The sequence below is a fragment of the Papaver somniferum genome, chromosome 5 (assembly GCF_003573695.1).
Source record: "Papaver somniferum cultivar HN1 chromosome 5, ASM357369v1, whole genome shotgun sequence".
Taxonomy (NCBI): domain Eukaryota; kingdom Viridiplantae; phylum Streptophyta; class Magnoliopsida; order Ranunculales; family Papaveraceae; genus Papaver; species Papaver somniferum.
This window is the reverse complement of record NC_039362.1, coordinates 115892720-115914583: the sequence shown is the minus strand read 5'-3', so window position 1 is coordinate 115914583 and position 21864 is coordinate 115892720. Positions and strand designations below refer to the sequence as shown.

General features: G+C 36.5%; 1 protein-coding gene across 1 annotated transcript; it reads right to left on the bottom strand.

Annotated features, from left to right (window-relative positions):
• Positions 1–1179: 1179 nt before the first annotated feature.
• On the bottom strand, positions 1180–2773 carry LOC113279493. The gene is made up of 4 exons (XM_026528187.1): positions 2644–2773; positions 2265–2566; positions 2066–2214; positions 1180–1873 (listed from the first exon to the last, which is right to left on the bottom strand). The coding sequence occupies exons 1-4, from the start codon at positions 2771–2773 to the stop codon at positions 1180–1182; spliced, it is 1275 nt and encodes a 424-aa protein (XP_026383972.1).
• Positions 2774–21864: the final 19091 nt, after the last annotated feature.

The window sequence follows — 21864 nt, the reverse complement described above, 5'->3', positions numbered from 1 at the left end:
CTATGCTAAAACTCGGCTGTAGTTTTACGTTGAAGTAGGTGCTCAAACACTCCACGCCCCACTTCTGATTCCCACTATCGTTTCGTATGTCTTTTGCAACGTGTATTCCAATCTGTGTTTAAACTTAATAACGGGAAAAAAAAATAATAACGCACCACCTAGAAGAACAAATCAAGCATGGAACTGGGACAGTTGATTGCCTGTCGCTTTCTGTTTGGTTAGTCGGGGATAGGTTATCGACAGATTATATTAGTGTTCTTTACTGCTTGACAACCCTAGCAAACTGGGTAGCATAACCGTCCTTGAGGCAGGGCCTACTCTAGGCATCAAATCCCAGTTTTTGAACTGATTTTCTTGTTTCTTTTTTAAAAATAAAAGACAATAACATAATTCAGATTTTTTTGCAAAAGTTTGTTTTAGCAAATATACGAGTAAAGTTCTGTTACGAAATAAATTTATGGTGATGGCCACCCCACTTAAACTCCTTTTGCTTTTTTCTTATGCGAAACAAGCCTTCATTACTAAGGCATTAAGTACATAATTTCAACCGACAGTTTGTTATATCATCCCTTATAGTTTTAACAAACTTAGAGGGATGTTACAACCATAAGCAAAAGAGAGTCTGTCAGATCTAGCACGGTTTGCTATTACATGTGCATCATTATTTGCCGACCTATGTACATAAGTAATAGTAGAGCAAGAAACAAAAGAGAGGAGATACTTGATTTCGTCTACTATTCCTTGGTTTCTCCAGTGAACCAAGAATTTAGAACTATTAACCGATTCAACTAGGTTTATACAGTCATTTTCAAGGATAACATTTTGCAGCTGGTTATCTCTGACCCACAATAAAGATTCCTTCATGGCCAGACATTCAGCTTGCTTAGGATCTACTCATCCATGGAAGTACTTGCCCCTGATGCCCCAGCATTGCCCTGTAGAGTCACGAAGAATTAGGCCAATTCCAAAATCTGAAGTAACATGATCAAACGAAGCACCTATATTTATTTTCATGTCATTAGCTGATGGAGGCTTCCACGTCTGATGAGATATCTTCTCATTGTGTTGGTTATTGTTAGGAGAACAAAGGTTAATCATGTTTTTAATGTAGTAGACTGTAGAGTACACATTTTGATTCTTATTCTGGAAAACTTTAGAGCAACGATTCTTCCATATAAACTAAGTTGTTATCATCACAGTTGCAGTCCAAACTTCCTTGTCTCGGGAATAACTGACAGAAGAATTATCAAACCAACTTGCAATCCAATCTGTAACTTGAATGTGTCTCTGCTGTAATTGAGCTACATTAACATTCATAGCTAACCATAAGGACTTAGAATGATGACAATCAATTAGAAGGTGTTGTAGAGTTTCATGGTCCTGAGAGCACCTAGGGCAGATAGTATTTATGTCCTTTCTATACTTGTACAGCTCAACTGCAGTCGGAACAATACCCTTAAGGCATTTCCAAATGATAAGTTTAACCTTATGGGGAGGGTTAGTTTTCCATAAATACTTCCAGTTTATGTTGGAACTATGCTGTTGAGAATTAACAGCTAAGCCACTTTGTCGCATTAGAGCATTATAAGTGGACTTAACTGAAAATTCACCATTTCTACTTGGTTCCCAGATCATCTTGTCATTTCCAACTTGAACCAAATTCATATTCAAGATAGAATTGGCCATTTCTGGTGGAAAGAGATCTGTTACAAGCTGAACATTCCATCTTCTTGGATTCTGCCGCATTAAGTCCGAAACATAAACAATTCTAGCAGGCTCTCCAAAAGAAGCATTTGGTGTAGGTGGGCAGTCTAAACCTTGTACCCATTTGTCATACCAGACTAGTATTCTAGTTCCACATCTAACATCCCACCTATAAAATTTCTTAACAAAGTGCAATCCAACCTCCAGCCCCTTCCATATCCAAGAGGAATTAGAAGGGAATTCTTGCAGGTGAAGAAAGTCAGAGTACGGTGAATATTTGTCTTTCATAATCTTTAATCAATCTTTATTTCTTTTTGTACATAGTCGCCAAGCAAGCTTAGTTATCAGAGCTAAGTTAAACTGTTCCAGATTTCTAAAGGCTAGACCACCATCTGATTTAGAGCGGCAAAGAGAGTCCCAAGCAATCAAATTCAGGCCTCTATTTGATTTATGACCCACCAGAATTTCCTTTGCAAAGAATCTAGCTTCCTTATTGTGTTTTTTGGTAGCCTGAAATTACTCATATAATGAGTCAGAATTGTGTTTAAAACTGACTTTACCAATGTTGATCTTGCTGCTTGGTTAAGAGTCTTAGCACACCAACCTTGAAATTTATGTTCATAAGAATCATGTATGGAACTAAAAGAGGTATTCTTAGATTTACCTAGAAGTAAAGGAAGTCCTAGGTATTTATCTGATGTGCATAATTCTTTAACCCCTAACTCATTTCTGATTGCTAACTTGTCTTCATACATTAGATCTTCTGTAATAAAAGCTGATGATTTCGAAAAATTAATAAGTTGACCTGAGAGTTCACTAAATTTCTTGAGAAAAGTCTTGACTTGAGCAATACTCTGCTTATCTGCATTGAAGAACAACATGCAATCATCTGCAAATAGCAGGTGATTGATAGAAATTGAATTCTTCGAACCTATATACCTTTCAATAGATTAAGAGATTCCGCCACAGATAAAGATCTGTCCATGTACTCCATAGATAAAATGAAAAGGTAAGGGGATAAAGGATCCCCTTGCCTGAGTCCTCTAGAAGGAATGTAAGGTACCTCCATTAAGTCTTATCTCCACTGTAGTAGTCGATGTGCACTGATGGATTAAGGTACGCCACTCTTCACAAAAACCCAATGAGAAAAGCATTTTATCTATAAAAGTCCTGAAAAAGCGGGGGTCTAACAACACCACCCAATATTTCGCTTAGCAATCTGTATGGACAAACTTCAATATACTTTTTATGAGAATCAACTAGACAGATAGACTCAATCAATAAAAAGATATATCAAAGAGTTTATATCTCAATCTCTCGATTTGATCTTTACTCAAGCAAATGGAAATCTGCGAGTCTTTATCAAACAGAGATAACTTGGACGGTACCAAAGACCAATGTCCAAGGATCAATCAATATCAATCAACAACCAAAGGTCGGATTTCCAGTTGATAATCTTTAACGCACAACCTGTATTATTTCAATTATATAAAAAATATAATGCGGAAAAAGAAATAACACAGACACCAGAAGTTTTGTTAACGAGGAAACCGCAAATGCAGAAAAACCCCGGGACCTAGTCCAGATTGAATACACACTGTATTAAGTCGCTACAGACACTAGCCTACTGCAAACTAACTTCGGACTGGACTATAGTTGAACCCCAATCAGTCTCCCACCGATCCAAGGTATAGTTGTACTCCTACGACTCTGATCCCAGCAGGATACTGTGCACTTGATTCCCTTAGTTGATCTCACCCACAACCAAGAGTTGTTGCAACCCAAAATCGCAGACTTGATAATAAACAGATCTGTCTCACACAGAAAAGTCTATCAAAGGATAAATTTGTCTCCCACAGATAAAACCTAGGTTTTGTTCCGTCTTAAGATATAAAATCAAGGTGAACAGGAACCAATTGATAATCCGGTCTTATGTTCCCGAAGAACAACCTAGATTAATCAATCACCTCTCTACAATCCTTCCTGACTACACAAGCGGATTGTCGAGGAATCACAAATAGTGAGATGAAGATGTTTGTGACTTCTTTATCTTGCCTATCGGAGAACTCTCACGATCTCAAGCCAATCAATCGATTGTACTCGTACAATAGAAGATGCAGGATCAGATCACACAACTACGACAAAGTAGTATCGGTCTGGCTTCACATTCCCAATGAAGTCTTTAAGTCGTTAACCTGATTTTGGAGAAGAAAATCAAAGGTTAATGGAGATCGACTCTAGCAGGCGCACTAGTAGCACACATACGTGTGGGGATTAGTTTTGCACAATGCTAGATATCTCCTTTATATAGCCTTCAAATCAGGGTTTTGCCTTAGGTACAAAGCAATCCATATTCACTGTTAGATGAAAACCTGATTTAGATTCAAGCTAATATTTCTCAACCGTTAGATCGAAAAACCTAGCTTGTCACACACATTTTGGTAAACGTTTATGGGTTCGTGAAAACCATGCCCAAACGTGTACGTATATGTTGGTTCAACATAAAAATGTAAAAAGGTCAACCATATGAGCATTTCATATTAACCTTGTTCTTCTTCACCATAACTAGTTCAATTGACTCAAATGAACTAGTTAAAGAGTTGTTCAATTTCTATGAGATCTTATGTAACTACACAAGACACAATTGAAACAAAGATGATTCGATTCGATTGAATCGTCTCATGAACTTTATATCCACGGTTTGCATAAAGCATTCCTTAGTAATTTAAGTTTCATGTTCAGAGCACATCTTTAGATCATAACCTCTTAAGTTCACAAACAAGTTCGCGAACTTAAGTTAATCGGTTGAATCTCAGTAGAAATTCTCGGAAAGAGAACTTCCGCCAGTTCGCGGACTTAGCACATAAACGAGTTTTGGAAAATCCAGCAGAAATTCTCGGTCGAGAACTTCCGTCAGTTCGCGGACTAAGTCTGCGGACTGGGTTCGCGGACTTGGCAAGCCAATTCCACAATCCTCCCGATTTCTCTTGATCAACAAAGTTCGGAAACTTCGGTTGAAGGAATACATGGTTATGTAATCTAAGCTCTCATTTCAATCATTGAGACATTCTCAGAGGACGCTATGTAGCTGTTATTCACAGACCGATTCACGTCAGAGCAATTCTCAAGGTGATTGAAACTTTTCATGACTTTCGTCACTAGGTGAAGATAAACTTGATCAAAGCGAAACGCTTTACCAACACACGATTTCGAGATATAGATAGGCGAGATATACTCGGCTCGAAATATCAAATGTGTATGATCTAGTCTATATAGCATACGACTTTTGTCTCATAAGAAGTAGGAGATAAAAGAGATAGACTTTTGAGTAATAGATAAGTTCAAGTCTCCACATACCTTTTTGTTGATGAAGTTCCACGGTTCCTTGTATAGATATTCGTCGTTGTATGATGAATCGCCATGAAGTCTTTGATCTCAACTACACTTTTATATCCTACTCCGAGACTTAGCTATGTAGGCTAGAAATCAAGACTTATAGTTTTGATCACTAACATTGACAAACATGCTTGAGATAGCAATGCATGCGAGGTTAACCGAGCTATGCTCTAATAAGTCCATTCAACCCTGTCGAAGGCTTTCGACATATCTAATTTCAGTGCTACTAATCCCTGCTTTTTCCTTGACTTTTTCATGGTATGAATTAATTCATATGTCATGAAAATATTGTCATTGATATATCTCTTAGGAACATAGGCAGCTTGAGATGGCGAGATAATCTTTTCCATTAGTAGTTTCATTATGGTAACTAACAGTTTTGAAATTATCTTGTAAGAAATGTTACACAGACCAATTGGTCTATAATCATTGGGGGAAGATGGCCGATGAGTCTTTGGGATTAAACATGTTACAGTTTGATTAATATCTGAAGGCATCTGACGCTGAACAAAGAACTGCTGAACTAAAGAAGTAACATCCTCAGCAACTATAGACCAATGAGTTAAGTAAAAGCCTACAGGAAATCCATCCGGTCCAGGGGCATTCCAACTAGGCATGCTTCTAAGAACATCATAAATTTCCTGTTGTATAGGGATTGTTATGAGTGCTTCATTCTCTGCCTGGGTGATTAAAGGGTTAATAATATGAAATGCTTCATCATCAATTTGAGGATTGGTAGATTTGGCAATGCTTGAAAAGTGATTTGTAAGCATATTTTCCAAATCATTATATGTATGATGCCATTGACCATATTCATCTCTTAGAGCAGCTATATGGTTTCTCGACCTCCTTCTGTTTGCTATTGAGTGGAAGTAAGTTGTATTAGAATCAGCCTCTTTAACCCAATGGTCACCCGATTTCTGTTGCCAAAATTAAGTTTTTATTTTCTTCCAATAGCTTAACTCATCAATAGTTAGGTGAATTTTGTTAAAGTTCTCCTCACTATACGGTCGAGCTTGAAGAGTAGACAGTTGTTTCTTAAGTCTTTGGGTTTGAAGATTAATCTTCCCAAAATGAATTTTGTTCCACTTTGAGAGATTTTATCTATCAAACTTTATCTTTTGAGGCAACGTACTAGCTGCATTAGAAGAATTCCAAGAACTTCCTACAAGCTCTGAACAACTGGGATCAGAGGGCCAACACTTGTAGAATTTCCAAGCATTCTTAGGTTTGTATAATTCAACCTCTGTAGTAAGTAAAATGAGCAGTGATCTGAACCTAAGAATGGAAGATGTTGAACTATTGAATTAGGATAATCTCTAATCCAATTTGCATTTTGTAGAGCTAAGTCAATTCTAGCTCTCTTATAACCTTTCCCATTTAATCTATTTAACCAAGTGTGATGACTACCAGAATAACCCATATCCATTAATCCAGCATTGTTGATGACATTACCAACCCAGTTGTCAATTAAATTGAAACTAGTTGAAGCATCACAGTGTGATGAATGAATATTTAGGTCTCCAATAATTACCCATGGCTGAAAAACATTTTCACTCAATTCACCAATAAAATCCCATTGTTTTTTTTTAATTCATGATGTGTTGAATCATAGACACAAGATAAGAGCCATTCTTGTTTAGAAGCATTAGAAGTAATGAGAAGATGAACCATGTTGTCTTTGCTACAAGCAACATCACATGGAAAACCATCTTTCCATAAAAGAGCTAATCCCCCAGATAATCCTATTGAGTTAACAAAAAGAGAATTTGGGTATTAAAATTTATGAAGTAAGCTTCTTGCTTTCTCTTCATACAGTTTAGTTTCAACAAGAAAAACAATATCAGGATTATGCTTCTTGATAATATCTGCTAAATGGTCTCTAGTATCTTTGCCCATTAGGCCTTGAACATTCCAAGATAGGATTTTCATTTCTTGTGTTCCACAGTCTAAGCTATCAAATATTATTGAACAAAAAGAACTAAAATTGCGACAAGCAGTACTATGATTCAAACCAAGGAAATTTGCAGAAATAAACAGATCAATTGAAATAAGGGAAGAAGATACCTGGCAATTAGTGCTTGGATCTGCTGCTTTGAACCTTTTAGAGTGGTATTGTTCTGAAACACTCCCAATAAATGAAGTATGAGAGTTTGGAGATGGAGAAACTTCAAAATTGACATGTTCATTTTAAGATAAATCAGCGTTTGGATCTGGGGAATTAATGTTTGATATGGATCCTTCATACTGAGAAATCAGAGCTTGGTGAGATTTCTTATAGGCTTTTACAGGATATTGAGTATCTGGATCTATATTATGAAAAATGAAATCATCAAAAGAGACATCAAGTTCTCCTCGAGCCATGTAAGCTTTAAGCAATTCCATATTAGACATGTATCCATCTTGACCCGTTATGGCATTTAAAGACTGCAGTTGCTGCTCTATATTTTGCTCAGTGAAATTACCAAGACAACTATCATTTTCTATATTTTCTTCAGAAAATTGGTCCATATTCTTGAATTTACTAGGGCCCCCATCCTCCAATCTGATTCTTTTTCTTTGCCTATGGACCACCTTTTCTTTACCTTTAGAATTATTAATATTAATTTGAATGATACCTTGAGAATCACAATCTACCATTGCAGCTGAAGAAGGAGCCGACAGAGAAAAATTTCTTGTAACATTGTCCTGGAGCGGTTCATTCCGATTAACTGCATCTTTTGTCCCTTCTGCTTCGTATTGAGATTGATGTGCATTTAAATTCATTGCATGCATGTCCTTATCTTTGATCCCATAGCTACATTCTGATCTGGGTGAAGAATAATCTGATTACCAACCTCAGGATGATTCTCTGTCTGACTTAACATTGCAGTTTGAGATTCTGACTTCTTTTGGCTTGGTTTAACTCCTCTCATATCAGGATTTGTCCAAGAAGGAGGATCTAAGATTGAGGTCGTTGATAGATAACCCTTTTGCTGTTGAAGAAGATAAGCTGCAACTATTTGACACTCTTCTTTCTTGTGATCAATGTTATAGCAGTAACCACAGAGGTTTAATGGTTGCTTCTCATAGTATAAACGAATCCAAACCTCTTTACCAGCAGCATTTTTCATCCAGAATCCACGCCTTAATGGGTTTCGGACATCAATCAGAACAAGTGCTTTTTGTACTTTTCCTTTAGGGACAATACAATCTGGTGGGTCTAATTCCTTAACCTCTCCCATGGATTTTGTTATACCATACACTATAGTTGGAATAGTGAAACCTGGTTGCATGTTGTAGAGCCTCATCCATAATAATTTCTTTGTTAAATCCACAACACTCTTCGGAATCATAGGGTTCCAAGGTTCAAGTGCAAACAGATCACCTTCCAGAAACCATGGACGAAGCTTAAGTACAACATCATATTCTTCACTTGATAAGATAGCAATCATTATCCTCCTTCTTCATGTAGATATCTTTACTTTTGGGCCACAACTTTTTAAGTTCAGCATCTAATTCACTCACAGTATAAACTTTATTTGTGTAAGGCTTACTCAACAAACTAAATTTGTATTCAGCCGCACCTTGTTGCAAATATTCTAAAGCCAACTCTGGATCTTTTAAAGCTCTTAATCTGTCAGTGATAGAGGTGTATTCCATCTTTTCCTGGACTTGTATCAACTCAGAGTCCATTAGAGAAAAGGTGAAAGTGAAATAGAAAAGATGGGAGAAAAGAACGAGTAGAACCACATAAATAAAAAAAGTTTCGACCTCTATTTTGATGATTGAATGTCTTACACCTGGGAGAAATCTTCTTACAATCCACTGGCTTTGTTTTAGGGTTTAATTTAAAATTTCTGTAATGACGGCCGACATTGAATATGAGATGAAATTCAATAAGGTGAGAGAAGAAGAAAAATCTCGATAAGAGAAAATCCATTAGATACTATATCCGAAAAGGTGTAAAAGAAATCAACCCGTACAAGCTTCTAATCAAAAGTGAAACCATATCCAAACCAAGAGAGAATACTCGGATCATCAGGAAAAACCACTTTAACATCCGAGCAGCCCCCAAACACGATCGCCAGAACCTAGAAAAGATAGAAAGATAAACCCACGAGAAGATAAACAAGATAAAAAGAAACTAATATAAATTATGATGACATGCATAGAAAGAAATTAACGATCATAGAAGTGATTTCCGAAAATTTAAACTGAGTCACATCCGATTTACATACTGAGTTATTCGCCTAGTTATTGATTTCATTTGAATGTTTAGTAGTTAGCACTATCAAGCAGTGTTTAGTTGCCTATTGTCATTTACTGTAACATCTTTTGCGTAGAAACCACAACTTGTCATTCTCATCTCAAGTGGCCAAAAGTGGTTCACGAAAATACTTAAACTCCTTTTGCAAAACCTCCTTTAGACTGGGTCTTATGGGCATGCCCAACCCCTTCCCAAACACAAAAACCGTGGCCATATGTCCCTGTTCCCGCAAGGCTTCCCTAGTGTGCGGAAATCCCAGCGAGAAGACTCCGAATACGGGCAATGGTTAGCCGTTCCCAAAAAGTGAAAAGCGGATAGCCATCAACCGTTTCAAAATTAAAAACCATGTAACTTGGTGGGGTCAGGTGGGGTTTTTACATAAAAGACGTGCATCTTAGTTGAAACCGGATAATGATTAACCGTTTTTGGTTAAAAATTGGGTAATTCAATAGAATTTTGGTTAAAACACGTATAACTCTGAATAAGTGGACCCAATAAGTGGACCCAACATGTATGACACGTATGAATTTCTACCTAAAACGGATGATCGTTAACCGTCCCCCATTTAAATAGGGAATGACCACTAGGTCTAGCCTCTTCCCAAGATAACGTGGAAAGGTAATTGGGAAGTTCTTGGGAAGAGCCATAAGACCCGCTGTTCTTTGACGCTCACAGTTAGTATGATAACTTAGGTTTGATATCTTTAATAAGTCATATGAAAAAAGACATAAGGTACTCTTCATTTTCTCTCTCCTCCCTACAACTCTTCACCATTTTCATACCAAGTTGCCTTTAATCATTAATTTCTAATATTGATTTTTCACAATCATTATTAAAACATAATCATTACTGCATTAATGTAACAAATTTCATGTTGATCCAAGTTTTTTAATTGGTTTCTCCTTTATTAAAATTCAATTGGTTTGTTTAACTTTGTTATAGACTATTGACTTATTCTTGTCATTGTGTGTGAATCACATGTGTACAACTGAGCGGTGTCAGTTTTCTATTGATGGATGAACCGGCCAATGAAGTAACCGGTAACAATGAGTTGTTTGTAAAAAGCTTCAATATCTGTTCTCTGTGTCTGTAAATTTCAAGAGAGAATAAATGAAATAAAAACAGATCTGAGAGATGTCAAACGACTGTAACTCTCATCACATGGTATCAGATACCTAAAAACCCTGATTTCTTCATTGTTCTCTTCGATCAAACAAACACATTGCCTTTAACCTTCAAACCTCCATCAAAATTAACAAACACCAATTACACCTTATGGAAATCTCAAATTGTACCTCTACTTCGAAGTTACAATCTATTTCATTTTATAGATGGATCATTTCAGTGTCCTGCAAAGTATTACAGACGTAATTCTTCTGATGGAGCTGCAATTTTGGTCGATCCTGAGTATGTTGAAGATTCAGATCCTGATTCAGAATTCATTAATGGCAATCCTACTTATATATACTTGAATAATCAAGATCAAGCTCTTTTATCATGGTTATTCTCTGCTTGTGTCGATGAAACTCATTCTCAGGTTCTAGATTGCACTTTCTCTCATGAAGTTTGGATTCGTCTTCAACACAATTACAATGTCATTACTAAATCAAGATTAATGAAGTTGAAAACAGATCTTGTCACATTAAAGAAAATCACATACTCGATGTTGTTGTACATCAATAAATCTAAATCGATTTCTCATCAGTTATCCCAAATTGATCAAGCCATTACTGATGAAGATATGGTGTTTCATATCTTACAAGGTCTACATTCTGAGTTGCGTTTAAGACATCCATAACAACTCAACAAATAAAGAATTAGAATCTCATCATCTCGTCTGAGCTTCTTGGTTTACTTTTATCAGAAGAAATCCGAGTGAATGATGAATCTAAAGTGGATTTCACTACAACTTCTGCTAATGTATCTCAACAACAACACCATCACTCATTTGCACACAATTATCAAAGCTCTAATACTCCTCAATCCAGCAATTATCACCAGTTTTCAGGTACTTCTAATTTTTATCCTCCTGCAACTTCAAATTGGTTTCTTTATGGTCCTAGAGGTAATCCACATAGAGCAAATATGTTTCGTGGTGGTCGAAATGGTTGCTAGATTTCGTGGCGGTTTTAGAGGAGGTAGATGTGATGGTGGTGGAAGATTCGGTTTTAGAGGAGGTAGATGTGATGGTGGTGGAAGATTTGGAAGATCTGGTAATGATAATCAATTTTATCCATCACCTACGAAGTACACCGACTATATTAAATGTCAAATCTGTCGTAAGCCACGACACTCAATAGTCGTTATACTCAATCTGACAATTCAACGGCACAAGCATACAACATCACTTCTGATCCTTATATTGAAGATTTTAATGAGTTATGGTGTCGAGAACCTGAAACTTTTGCAACTTATACTGATGACAATGCAACTTATTCTTCTGGATGGGTTTCTGATTCTGGAGCAACTCATCATATTACATCTGATTTGTCAAATATGAATCTACACTCTCCTTATCATGGTTCAGAACAAGTGTGTGCTGGTAATGGCTCGGATTTGCACATAACTCATATTGGCACCACCTATTTTCAAAATGGCACTACTAAATTTACTCTCTCTAATGTACTGCATGTTCCTTCAATTACAAAGAATTTGATTTCAGTACAACAGTTTACAAAGGAGGATAACTTTTATTTTGAATTTCATCATGAAAAATTTATGGTGAAGGCTTTGGATACTCATCATATTTTGCTCACTGGCCCTGTTAAAGATGGACTCTACCATTTGGAACTTACAGTTGTTCAACTGAAACAAGCTTCTGGTACTGGTACTTCTACAACTGCTCAATGACACAATAAATCACGTCATCCTGCATACGAGACTCTAAAACATATTATACCTATGTTAATGAAGTTATTGATGGTCATTTGTCACCTTCGGTTTGCGCTGCTTGCCAACAAGCAAAGAGTCATGCATTACCTTTTCCTTATGTTACACATGATAACTTATACGGTCCATTAGATCTCATTCATACAGATGTATGGGTTTCTCCCTTGTGTTCAATAAATGGATACAAGTATTATGTCTCTTTCATTGATGCCTTTAGTAGATTCACTTGGTTATATCCATTAGCTTATAAATCTGAAGTGCTATCTACTTTTATCAAATTTAAAAGTCATGTTGAGAATCAATTTAATAGAAGAATCAAGTTTGTACAGTCAAATTGGGGAGGAGAATACAATAATGTTTCTACTTACCTGGACAATTGTGGGATTGGTCATAGAGTCTCATGTACTCATGCTCATGCACAAAATGGAACCGCAGAAAGGAAGCATATGCATATAGTGGAAACTGGTTTGAGACTTCTTTCTCATGCATCTTTTCCTTTGTCATACTGGTCTTATGCTTTTGAAACTGCTAACTTTCTCATAAATATACTGCCAACTCCAACTCTAAAACAAATATCACCTCTTGAATGTCTATTCCATCTCCCACTTGATTTTCAGTTTTTAAAAACTTTTGGGTGTGCTTGTTATCCCTGTCTTAGACCATTCAATACTCATAAACTTCAACCGAGATCAGTAAAATGCATTTTTCTAGGTTATAGTAACACGCACAAGGGGTATAGATGTTTCAATCCACTAGTTAACAAGATTATTATATCCAGACATGTCAAGTTTGATGAAAATGACTTCCCTTAACGCATAAGTATGCATTCTAGTACTCCAACTCTGTCCACAATGTCTATTTCACCATCTCAAAATCCTCATACTTCAATTTCTAATGATATTGAACCTACCTGTATCCTTGATTAACCTTTATTACCTACTGAATCTCCTTCTACATCCATCCCAAACCCTGTACCACAACCACACTCTCTTCAATACCCATTGTTAATGATCATCCCATGACTACAAGGGGTAAAAGAGGTATTTTTAGGCCTAAGGTTTATGCTTCAGAAGTCTAATTTGTTTGTGAGGACATTATTGTACCTACATGTTACACTGAAGCTTGTAAGGATCCTAAATTGAGGGCATCCATGGATGAGGAAATAAATACTCTATTACAGAAAGGGACATGTAAATTGGTTCTTGCTATGGATGGGTAGAACATAATTATATGTAAGTGGATTTTTAGAGTTAAAAGAAATGCAGATAGATCCATAGAAAGATATAAAGCAAAACTAGTTGCAAAGAGGTATAATCAAATAAAAGGAATTGACTATCAACATATTTTCAGTCCAGTGGTTAAGCCTACTACATTCAGAAGGATTCTTTCTATTTCTCTTTATTAAGGTTGGCAGATCAGGAAATTAGATGTAAAGATTGCTTTTCTTCATGGTCACTTGACAGAGGATGTATTTATGGTTCAGCCACCAGTTTACATTGATAAACTTATGCCTAATCATGTGTGTAAATTGAAGAGGTCTCTATATGGTCTGAAGCAAGCACCTAGATCCTAGTTTGATAGACTCAGTCAGCTCTTGCTAAATTCTGGTTTTTCTGTTTCAAAAACGAATACTTCTCTTTTTTCAAGGTAACTGCTTATGTTGCTATTTACTTCCTAATCTATGTAGATGATATTTTGGTTACGGGCAGTTCTTCTCTAGCAGTCAATCAACTTATTCATGACTTAGGCAGAGAATTTGCAATTACGGACTTGGAGCCACTTTATTTTTTCCTAGACATACATGCTACATCCAATTCTGCAGGTGTTCTTTTATCCCAAGAGAAATATATTACCAATCTTGGTCAAGACTAAAATGAAAGAAGCTAATCCTTGTCGTACACCTGTTGCAACTACTGCTCTCACTCAGTCTCCAGTTTTTCATGATCCTGTTCTTTATAGAAGTACACTGGGATCATTGCAATATGACACCATCACCAGGCCAGATATTGCTTTTATTGTCAATAGGGCTTGTCAGACTATGCAACATCCTTCTGAAGCTGACTGGTCTGTTGTCAAGTGTATCCTCAGATATCTCAATGACACTTTGTCTTATGGATTGCAGTTTAAAAGGTCAATCTCTCTTCAGCTGCAGGCTTACTCAGATGTTGATTGGGCAGGTGATTTAACAGACAGATGATTTACCAGTGGAATGCCCATTTACATGGGTCCAAATTTAATATCCTGGTGTTCTAGAAAGCAAAATTTTATGTCTCGTTCCAGCACAGAGGCTGAATACAGAGCTTTAGCTGATGTTAATTCTGAGTTGATCTGGGTACAATCTCTTATGGTTGAAATTTTTTTCATTCACCTAGAATTCCAGTGGTGTGACAACATGAGGGCAATTTATCTGACAACAAATCCTATATTTCATAGAATATAGGATTGGTGGATGCAAGGGAGTTGGATGTCAGATTCTTGTCCACTCAAGATCAAATAACAGATTTTTTTTACAAAGGCCTTATCTTCTTCACAACTCAGTATCTCTGTTTCCATAGACACTGGACTTGCGGGGGGTGGGGGTGGGGGTGGGTGTATGTTTGTGTTAGACTATTAACTTATTCTTGTCAATATGATTGTGTGTGAATCGCGTGTGTGCAACTGAGTGATGTCAATTTTCTATTGATGGATCAACCGGCACTACAACAAACTGACATATTTGTGAAATTATGTTTGCAACATCATAGAAAATATCATAAATATTAGTTATGTGTGACGTTTATAGTGTCACAAAAATATTGTGTTTGCTAAATCTCCAGAAGTGTCAGAATAGGTTATTTGCTACACCTGCCATTGTGCCGCGAATATTTATTTTTAAAATAAAATTAATATGATTTTTCGCAACGTTTAAATGTTGGGAAAATTATTGTTTTTAATTATTAATTACATAGAGTTGGTTGGTAGCCTAGCAACAATCTGGGCGCCAACACCTCTCTTAATAACAATGCCTAAACTATGGAAGAGTAAATTACCAACTTTATAGTTATTAATTTAAAATAATTGTTATTTTATATAACTGACGCTTCAGAAATGTTGCGAACAGTCATGTATATTGTTAACACTCAAATCTGTCATAAATATCCAATTATTAACGACATTGTGCAGTCGTTGAGAATAATATATTTTTACTTGCACTGTCATCTGTTGAAAATAAGCTCATGTATTACCAACATTCATTATGTCGGTAAAACCCTTTATTTTCCACTCAATGATGATGTTATGATAATAACATTTTTGCGACGCATGCATCTATTACAAATACCTTTTTACATTATCAACAATACAAAATATTGTAAATACAATGGTTATCCTTGACGTATATAATGCATGATAAATATTTTTTATTTTAAACGTTTTCATATGTCGTAATTTTTCATATTACAACTACAAGTACAACGTCTTAACTATATGTCGTAATTTTTCATATTACAACTACAAGTACAACGTAACTATAAGTACAACGTCTTAGCTGATTAGAATATATATGATTGGAGTTTTTATTTTCAAATTTTTTATCCACTACGATGCTTATTAATGTTGCACAATTTTTCTATGGTTGTTAAAGTGGACAATAATTTTTTAATGTAAACTTAGCTTCGTGGTGCATCTCCTTTCCATACTCTTATTTTTTTCTAGCATCTTCGACAGTTTGTTTACTACTATAGTTCAAAATGAAAACTTTCATTAAGATGACAGGTCAACGTATCCAAACAACTAGCAATCAATATCTTTTGCAAAAACAAAGGGAAAAAGAGGTCTACAGCAAAATGTTGTGTTAGACTATTAACTTATTCTTGTCAATATGATTTTTTGTGAATCGCGTGTGTGCAACTGAGTGATGTCAATTTTCTATTGATGGATCAATCGGCACTACAACAAACTGACATACTTGTGAAATTATGTTTGCAACATCATAGAAAATATCATAAATATTAGTTATGTGTGACGTTTATAATGTCACAAAAATATTGTGTTTGCTAAATCCCCAGAAGTGTCAGAATAGGTTATTTGCTACACCTTCCATTGTGCCGCGAATATTTATTTTTAAAATAAAAAATAAATAAAATTAATATGATTTTTCGCAACGTTTTTAAATGTTGGGAAAATTATTGTTTTTAATTATTAATTACATAGAGTTGGTTGGTAGTCTAGCAACAATCTGGGCGCCAACACCTCTATGAATAACAATGCCTAACCTATGGAAGAGTAAACTACCAACTTTATAGTTACTAAATTAAAATAATTGTTATTTTATGTAACTGACGCTTCAGAAATGTTGCGAATAGTCATGTATATTGTTAACACTCAAATCTGTCATAAATATCCAATTATTAACGACATTGTGTAGTCGTTGAGAATAATATATTTTTACTTGCACTGTCATCTGTTGCAAATAAGCTCATGTATTACCAACATTTATTATGTCGGTAAAACCCTTTATTTTCCACTCAATGATGATGTAATGATAATAACATTTTTGCGCGCATGCATCTATTACAAATACCTTTTTACATTATCAATAATACAAAATGTTGTAAATACAATGGTTATCATTGATGTATATAATGCATGATAAATATTTTTTTATTTTAAACGTTTTCATATGTCGTAATTTTTCATATTACAACTACAAGTACAACGTCTTAGCTATATGTCGTAAAAATTTCATATTACAACTACAAGTACAACGTAACTATAAGTATAACGTCTTAGCTGATTAGAATATATATGATTGGAGTTTTTATTTTCAAATTTTGTATCCACTACGATGCTTATTAGTGTTGCACAATTTTTCTATGGTCGCTAAAGTGGACAATATTTTTTTAATGTAAACTTAGCTTCGTGGTGCATCTCCTTTCCATACTCTATCTTTTTTTTTCTAGCATCTTCAAAAGTTTGTTTACTACTATAGTTCAAAATGACAACTTTCATTAAGATGACAGGTCAACGTATCCAAACAACTAGTAATCAATATCTTTTGCAAAAACAAAGGGAAAAAGAGGTCTACAGCAAAATAAAAAGAAACTATAACAATAAAAAAAATGTAGTTGATAATTATTATTCTCTAATCAATATCACTATCACCACCTAATATAATGCCTTCATCTCCACTATCATATTCACTCAAAAGACCACATTCTCCTTCAAGTTCTTCTTCTTCAATATAGTCCTCGGAACCTTTAAGATCGGCAATAACAATATTTATATCAACTTCTTCGGCGGCGACTTCCAACTTGAATTAGTAACTTCCTTATTGCAACTTGATGCATTTACAAAATTATCTTAGACGATATTTTATGTTGTGAAGTGTTCATCTTGCTGATATGATTCGTCATTATTTGGTTCTGGCCCAACCTCTTTTTTTGAGACATCATAGACATTCCGAGGCATTACGTGCTGAACAACATGCCATTTTCCGTGCAGTTTAAGGTTTTTAAGTTAGAAAATCTGTTGCACTTAGTCAACAAGCACAAAAGGATCGTCTTTGTACCATGTCTAAGAGAAGTAAATACTAGTGAAGTGGCTATCTGCGATAATATTTTTCCTTCTCTTGTCGGTGTTCCACCAATCACATATGAAAAGAAAAAGTTTCTTTCCATATAGGTAACTTAGATTTAAGATATCTGTTAACACACCATAAAAATCAGCAACACTAGACTGGTGCTCTCCCTTTACTACGACACCATTATTATGTGTTCGCAAGTTTACTTCCCGGGCCCTTGTATGAAATCAAATTGCATTAGTGATACACCCACTATATCGCACTACACGTGGATCAGGGCCAACTGCTAGTGAATATATTTCATCTGAAACATTAGGAGAATTCTCTTCTCGTAAACAATTCACCTACAAAGTGATAAAACGTTAATTCTAGTCTCAATTATAGAGTGTACAAAGTCCGACCAAGTTGGGTACAAAACCACAATAAAAATAACAAGAACCAAATAACATAATGACACTCAATGTTTAATAAGAATTTAGGAGGATGTCTTAAAAGTCAAGACATTAAATGAAAAAATTGGCAGTTAATAATATAATAAAAAAATTGGCATCACATCTAGGTCCTCGCTGGCCATCTTATTATTTTAAGATTATGTGTATATATCTTGGCTAACACATATCTCATTTTCTTCATTATCACAACCAATTCAAAACTACTCGTTTCATTTATATATACACAGTTTAATCGAGACAAAAATGAGTATCGACTGCGTAGACATTCTCAAATTACATAAAATACTCCTCATCCAACTAACACAATCTATACCCATGAATATACTAAGTTTCAAACATACATCTTTTTACAACAGTATGCTACGTACAATATTAACGATGGTTCCAAATTATGATAGCAGCAACGCTAACATCTAGGTATATAAAATAATCTAATTTAGTACTTACCCATTCTTCAAACCATTTAGCAAAATATCTTTCATGTCTCATATCCACATTACCAGGGTCTTCCTTTTCTAGTTCTTCCATATGTTGTTTGCATATGCATAATAAAATTCAGATCTGAGGAAACTTTATGATCTCATATTGGTAATCATATATTTTTGTTAGATCATTTTAGTGTCCCTACTATTATGTTCTTCTAATGTCCCTACTACTTTTTTCTTCTTGCACAAACCATGGATTTATTAATTAGAACTCTGCGTAGTTTCTTTGTTACTGGTTCTAATAGAACTTTTGTTTGGTGAATGTGAACTTATGAAAAATTTATTATTGATCTACATGCAGTACGCATTCAGAAGGCGGTCAACATAATGCTAGCAAATGAGTACATACAGTTGATATGTACACTTCACAAACATTACCTATAATATAAAAAAGATGGGACAAAACGGAAAAACCCGCATCATCAGGTCAAGCAGGAGGACTGGGAGAAACTTTGCACTTGGTTTGAGTATGATGAGTTTCAGGTAATATTGTTCGATCTTTGTTGTATTTATAAGATTTATTTGTGGTAGTCATATTGATGGTGTTCAGTAATCATATTTATAATATCTATGTGTAGTATTGTTCTGCATGTAACTGTTTCTTTGGATTTGAATGCAGAAAAGTAGCACTCAAGGTAAACAAAGACGAGAAGCGAATACAACCATTCATTGAACAGGGTTGTTTGAGGGTGAAAACTATTTCTGTTGGTTTTGGTAAATTTGGGTGTGTGGATGAGAAACGAATCTAAACCCTAAACAATGCACTGCACAGGAGTACTTTTGATTCGAGAGATCAATCTGTACAATCCTGGCGTAAACCAAGAAATGGCCGTTCCAGGCTTGCTTTGGTCACAAAGTTAAGGAGAAAGGTTGCTCTTAGGGAGGGAAGCGAAGAGAGTGTTGAGACCATAATGGTTAATTTTGAAGACGTGGCTTGTTTTATGACTTGTATCAGAAAGTGGAACTGGCTTGCGGAATGAAAAGCTATCAGTTCTTGGTGATTTATGGATAATATGTTGTTGCCGACCAAAAAACCGTTCTTTGGTGGAAATAGGTGAACCTATTTATACAAGTCGTAATAAAACGTATCCTGGTCTCATAGGAAGTGGAAACGATTGAGTGATGGAAGAGTGGAGTAACGTGTAATCGTCAGAAATTATGCTTCCATGATGAAGGAAGTGGATCCGTTTACACCATTATTTCTTGCCATCACTAACCGTCCCGCTTCATGACACTTTCTAGTAACGGGCGTATTGCACGCCGCACGCTGTAAACCGCCAGACCAATACCATGATGAGCATTCCCCAGTTTGTGACATGTTTGATGTCTCGAGTGTTTTCGTGGAAAACATGTAGCACTTTGATACGTGTGGCAAGCCAAAATAAAGAGTCTTGCCGCAGGAAAATAACATGTGATGCTATTAGGCTCGTCTTGGCTGGCCGCCTAAAACTTGCCACAAGTCCGTCAGTTCGGTGGCTAACTTGGATGGCTGAGATTGTATCTCATGAGGAAGGGTAGCCGTTGATTATGGATACCTTCTGTTGGCACCTGGTAATGGCACAGTGGCATTTTTGGTGTATGCCAATCGCACTGCGGCATGACTGGCATAACTCGTGCATGCCAGTAGCACGGTGGTGTAAGTGGCGCCTGACGTAGCCATGGCCACTAGATTTAATAGGCTGGTCGCCTAAAACTTGCCACAAGTCTGCCAGTTCGGTGGCGAACTTGGATGGTTGAGATTGCATCTCATGAGGAAGGGTAGTCGTTGATTATTGATACCTTGTGTTGGCGCCTGATAATGGTATAGTGGCGCCTTTAGCGCATGCCAGTGGTACTGCGACATGGATGGCATAGTTCGTGCATGCCAGTGACACGGTGGAATGGCTGGCATAGTTTGTGCATGCCAGCGGCACGATGGTGCAAGTAGCGCCTGGCGTATCCATGGCCACTAAATTTTGGCACATTGGTGTTAGACTCAAATGTGGTGTGGCAACATCAGTTTCAGTGGCCACATCAATCCCAATGCCCTGTGGAACATTGTTTTGGCTCGGTTGGCGTAGCAACTTTGCCTAAATTAGGGTTTGGCATGCCGAAACCCTAATTAGCGCACAAGGCATGCGGCATACGGCATGTGGCCATGGATGGCCGTGATGATTGGTTCAAATTAAATATAAACCATTTAAGTTGGCTAGCCAAGTTGGATAGCTGAGATGATTCACATAAATTTGTGTTAACTCATGAAATTTCGTAATTAGAAAATTCAGATGTGGGACCCTCACTAAAATCGTTGTAGAATTCTCGTACGAACTCGGATTTTGACGGTCCGCCCCTCCATTCTGATCAGAAAAGAGTTTCGTATCTCCCCACTGGGGAATATTTAGGTTTTGAGCTCGTTTAGGAGGTGAAAACAGCCCGACAGTGAAACTCAGGGAGAATTCAGTAGGGTTCTGTCAGTTTTCAGCCATGACCTAGCTCGCCTTTTATGCTGTATCTTTTCGCTCGTTACTCCGATTGATTTGAATTTTTAGTATGTTATGCTAGACATCCATACGAAAATTTTTCCATGTAGTTCATACTAAAATTGTTTACCAAACATTCCCAGTTGTTTGTACAATCTTTCGGAAGCCAATTTGGCATGGTGGCCACTTGACGCAATTCCACCTCTTTTAATATTGTGGCAGGTTTAGATAAACCTGATTGGTCAATAAAAAGAGGGGGCCGGACAAGCACGAGTGTGGCTACACTTCTGGTGCGCGTGGTAGGTTTAATGCGACCTGATTGGTCGATGGGAAATAGGGCCGGCAAGTGTGGGCCCAGCCACAACTCATGGGAGTGTGGCGGGTTTAAAGCGGCCTGATTGGTCGACAAAGGAGTAAGGGCCGGTTGGGTAACATGGGTCATGGCCAAGTGGCGTTGGTTGGCCTATGGCATGGCCACGCTTCCTCTCATTGTTGCTCCTTCTCCGCGGCTCCTTTATTCTTTGCTTTTTGATTTTGGGTAGGACTTTGCACCTACTAATCCATGGCGGATTGTTGCTTACATGCATCAGTCTGGATAAATTTCATGTGAACATATTGGGTTGCTCACTAAATACGCCAGTGGAGAGGTTGAACACTCATCACTTTACAT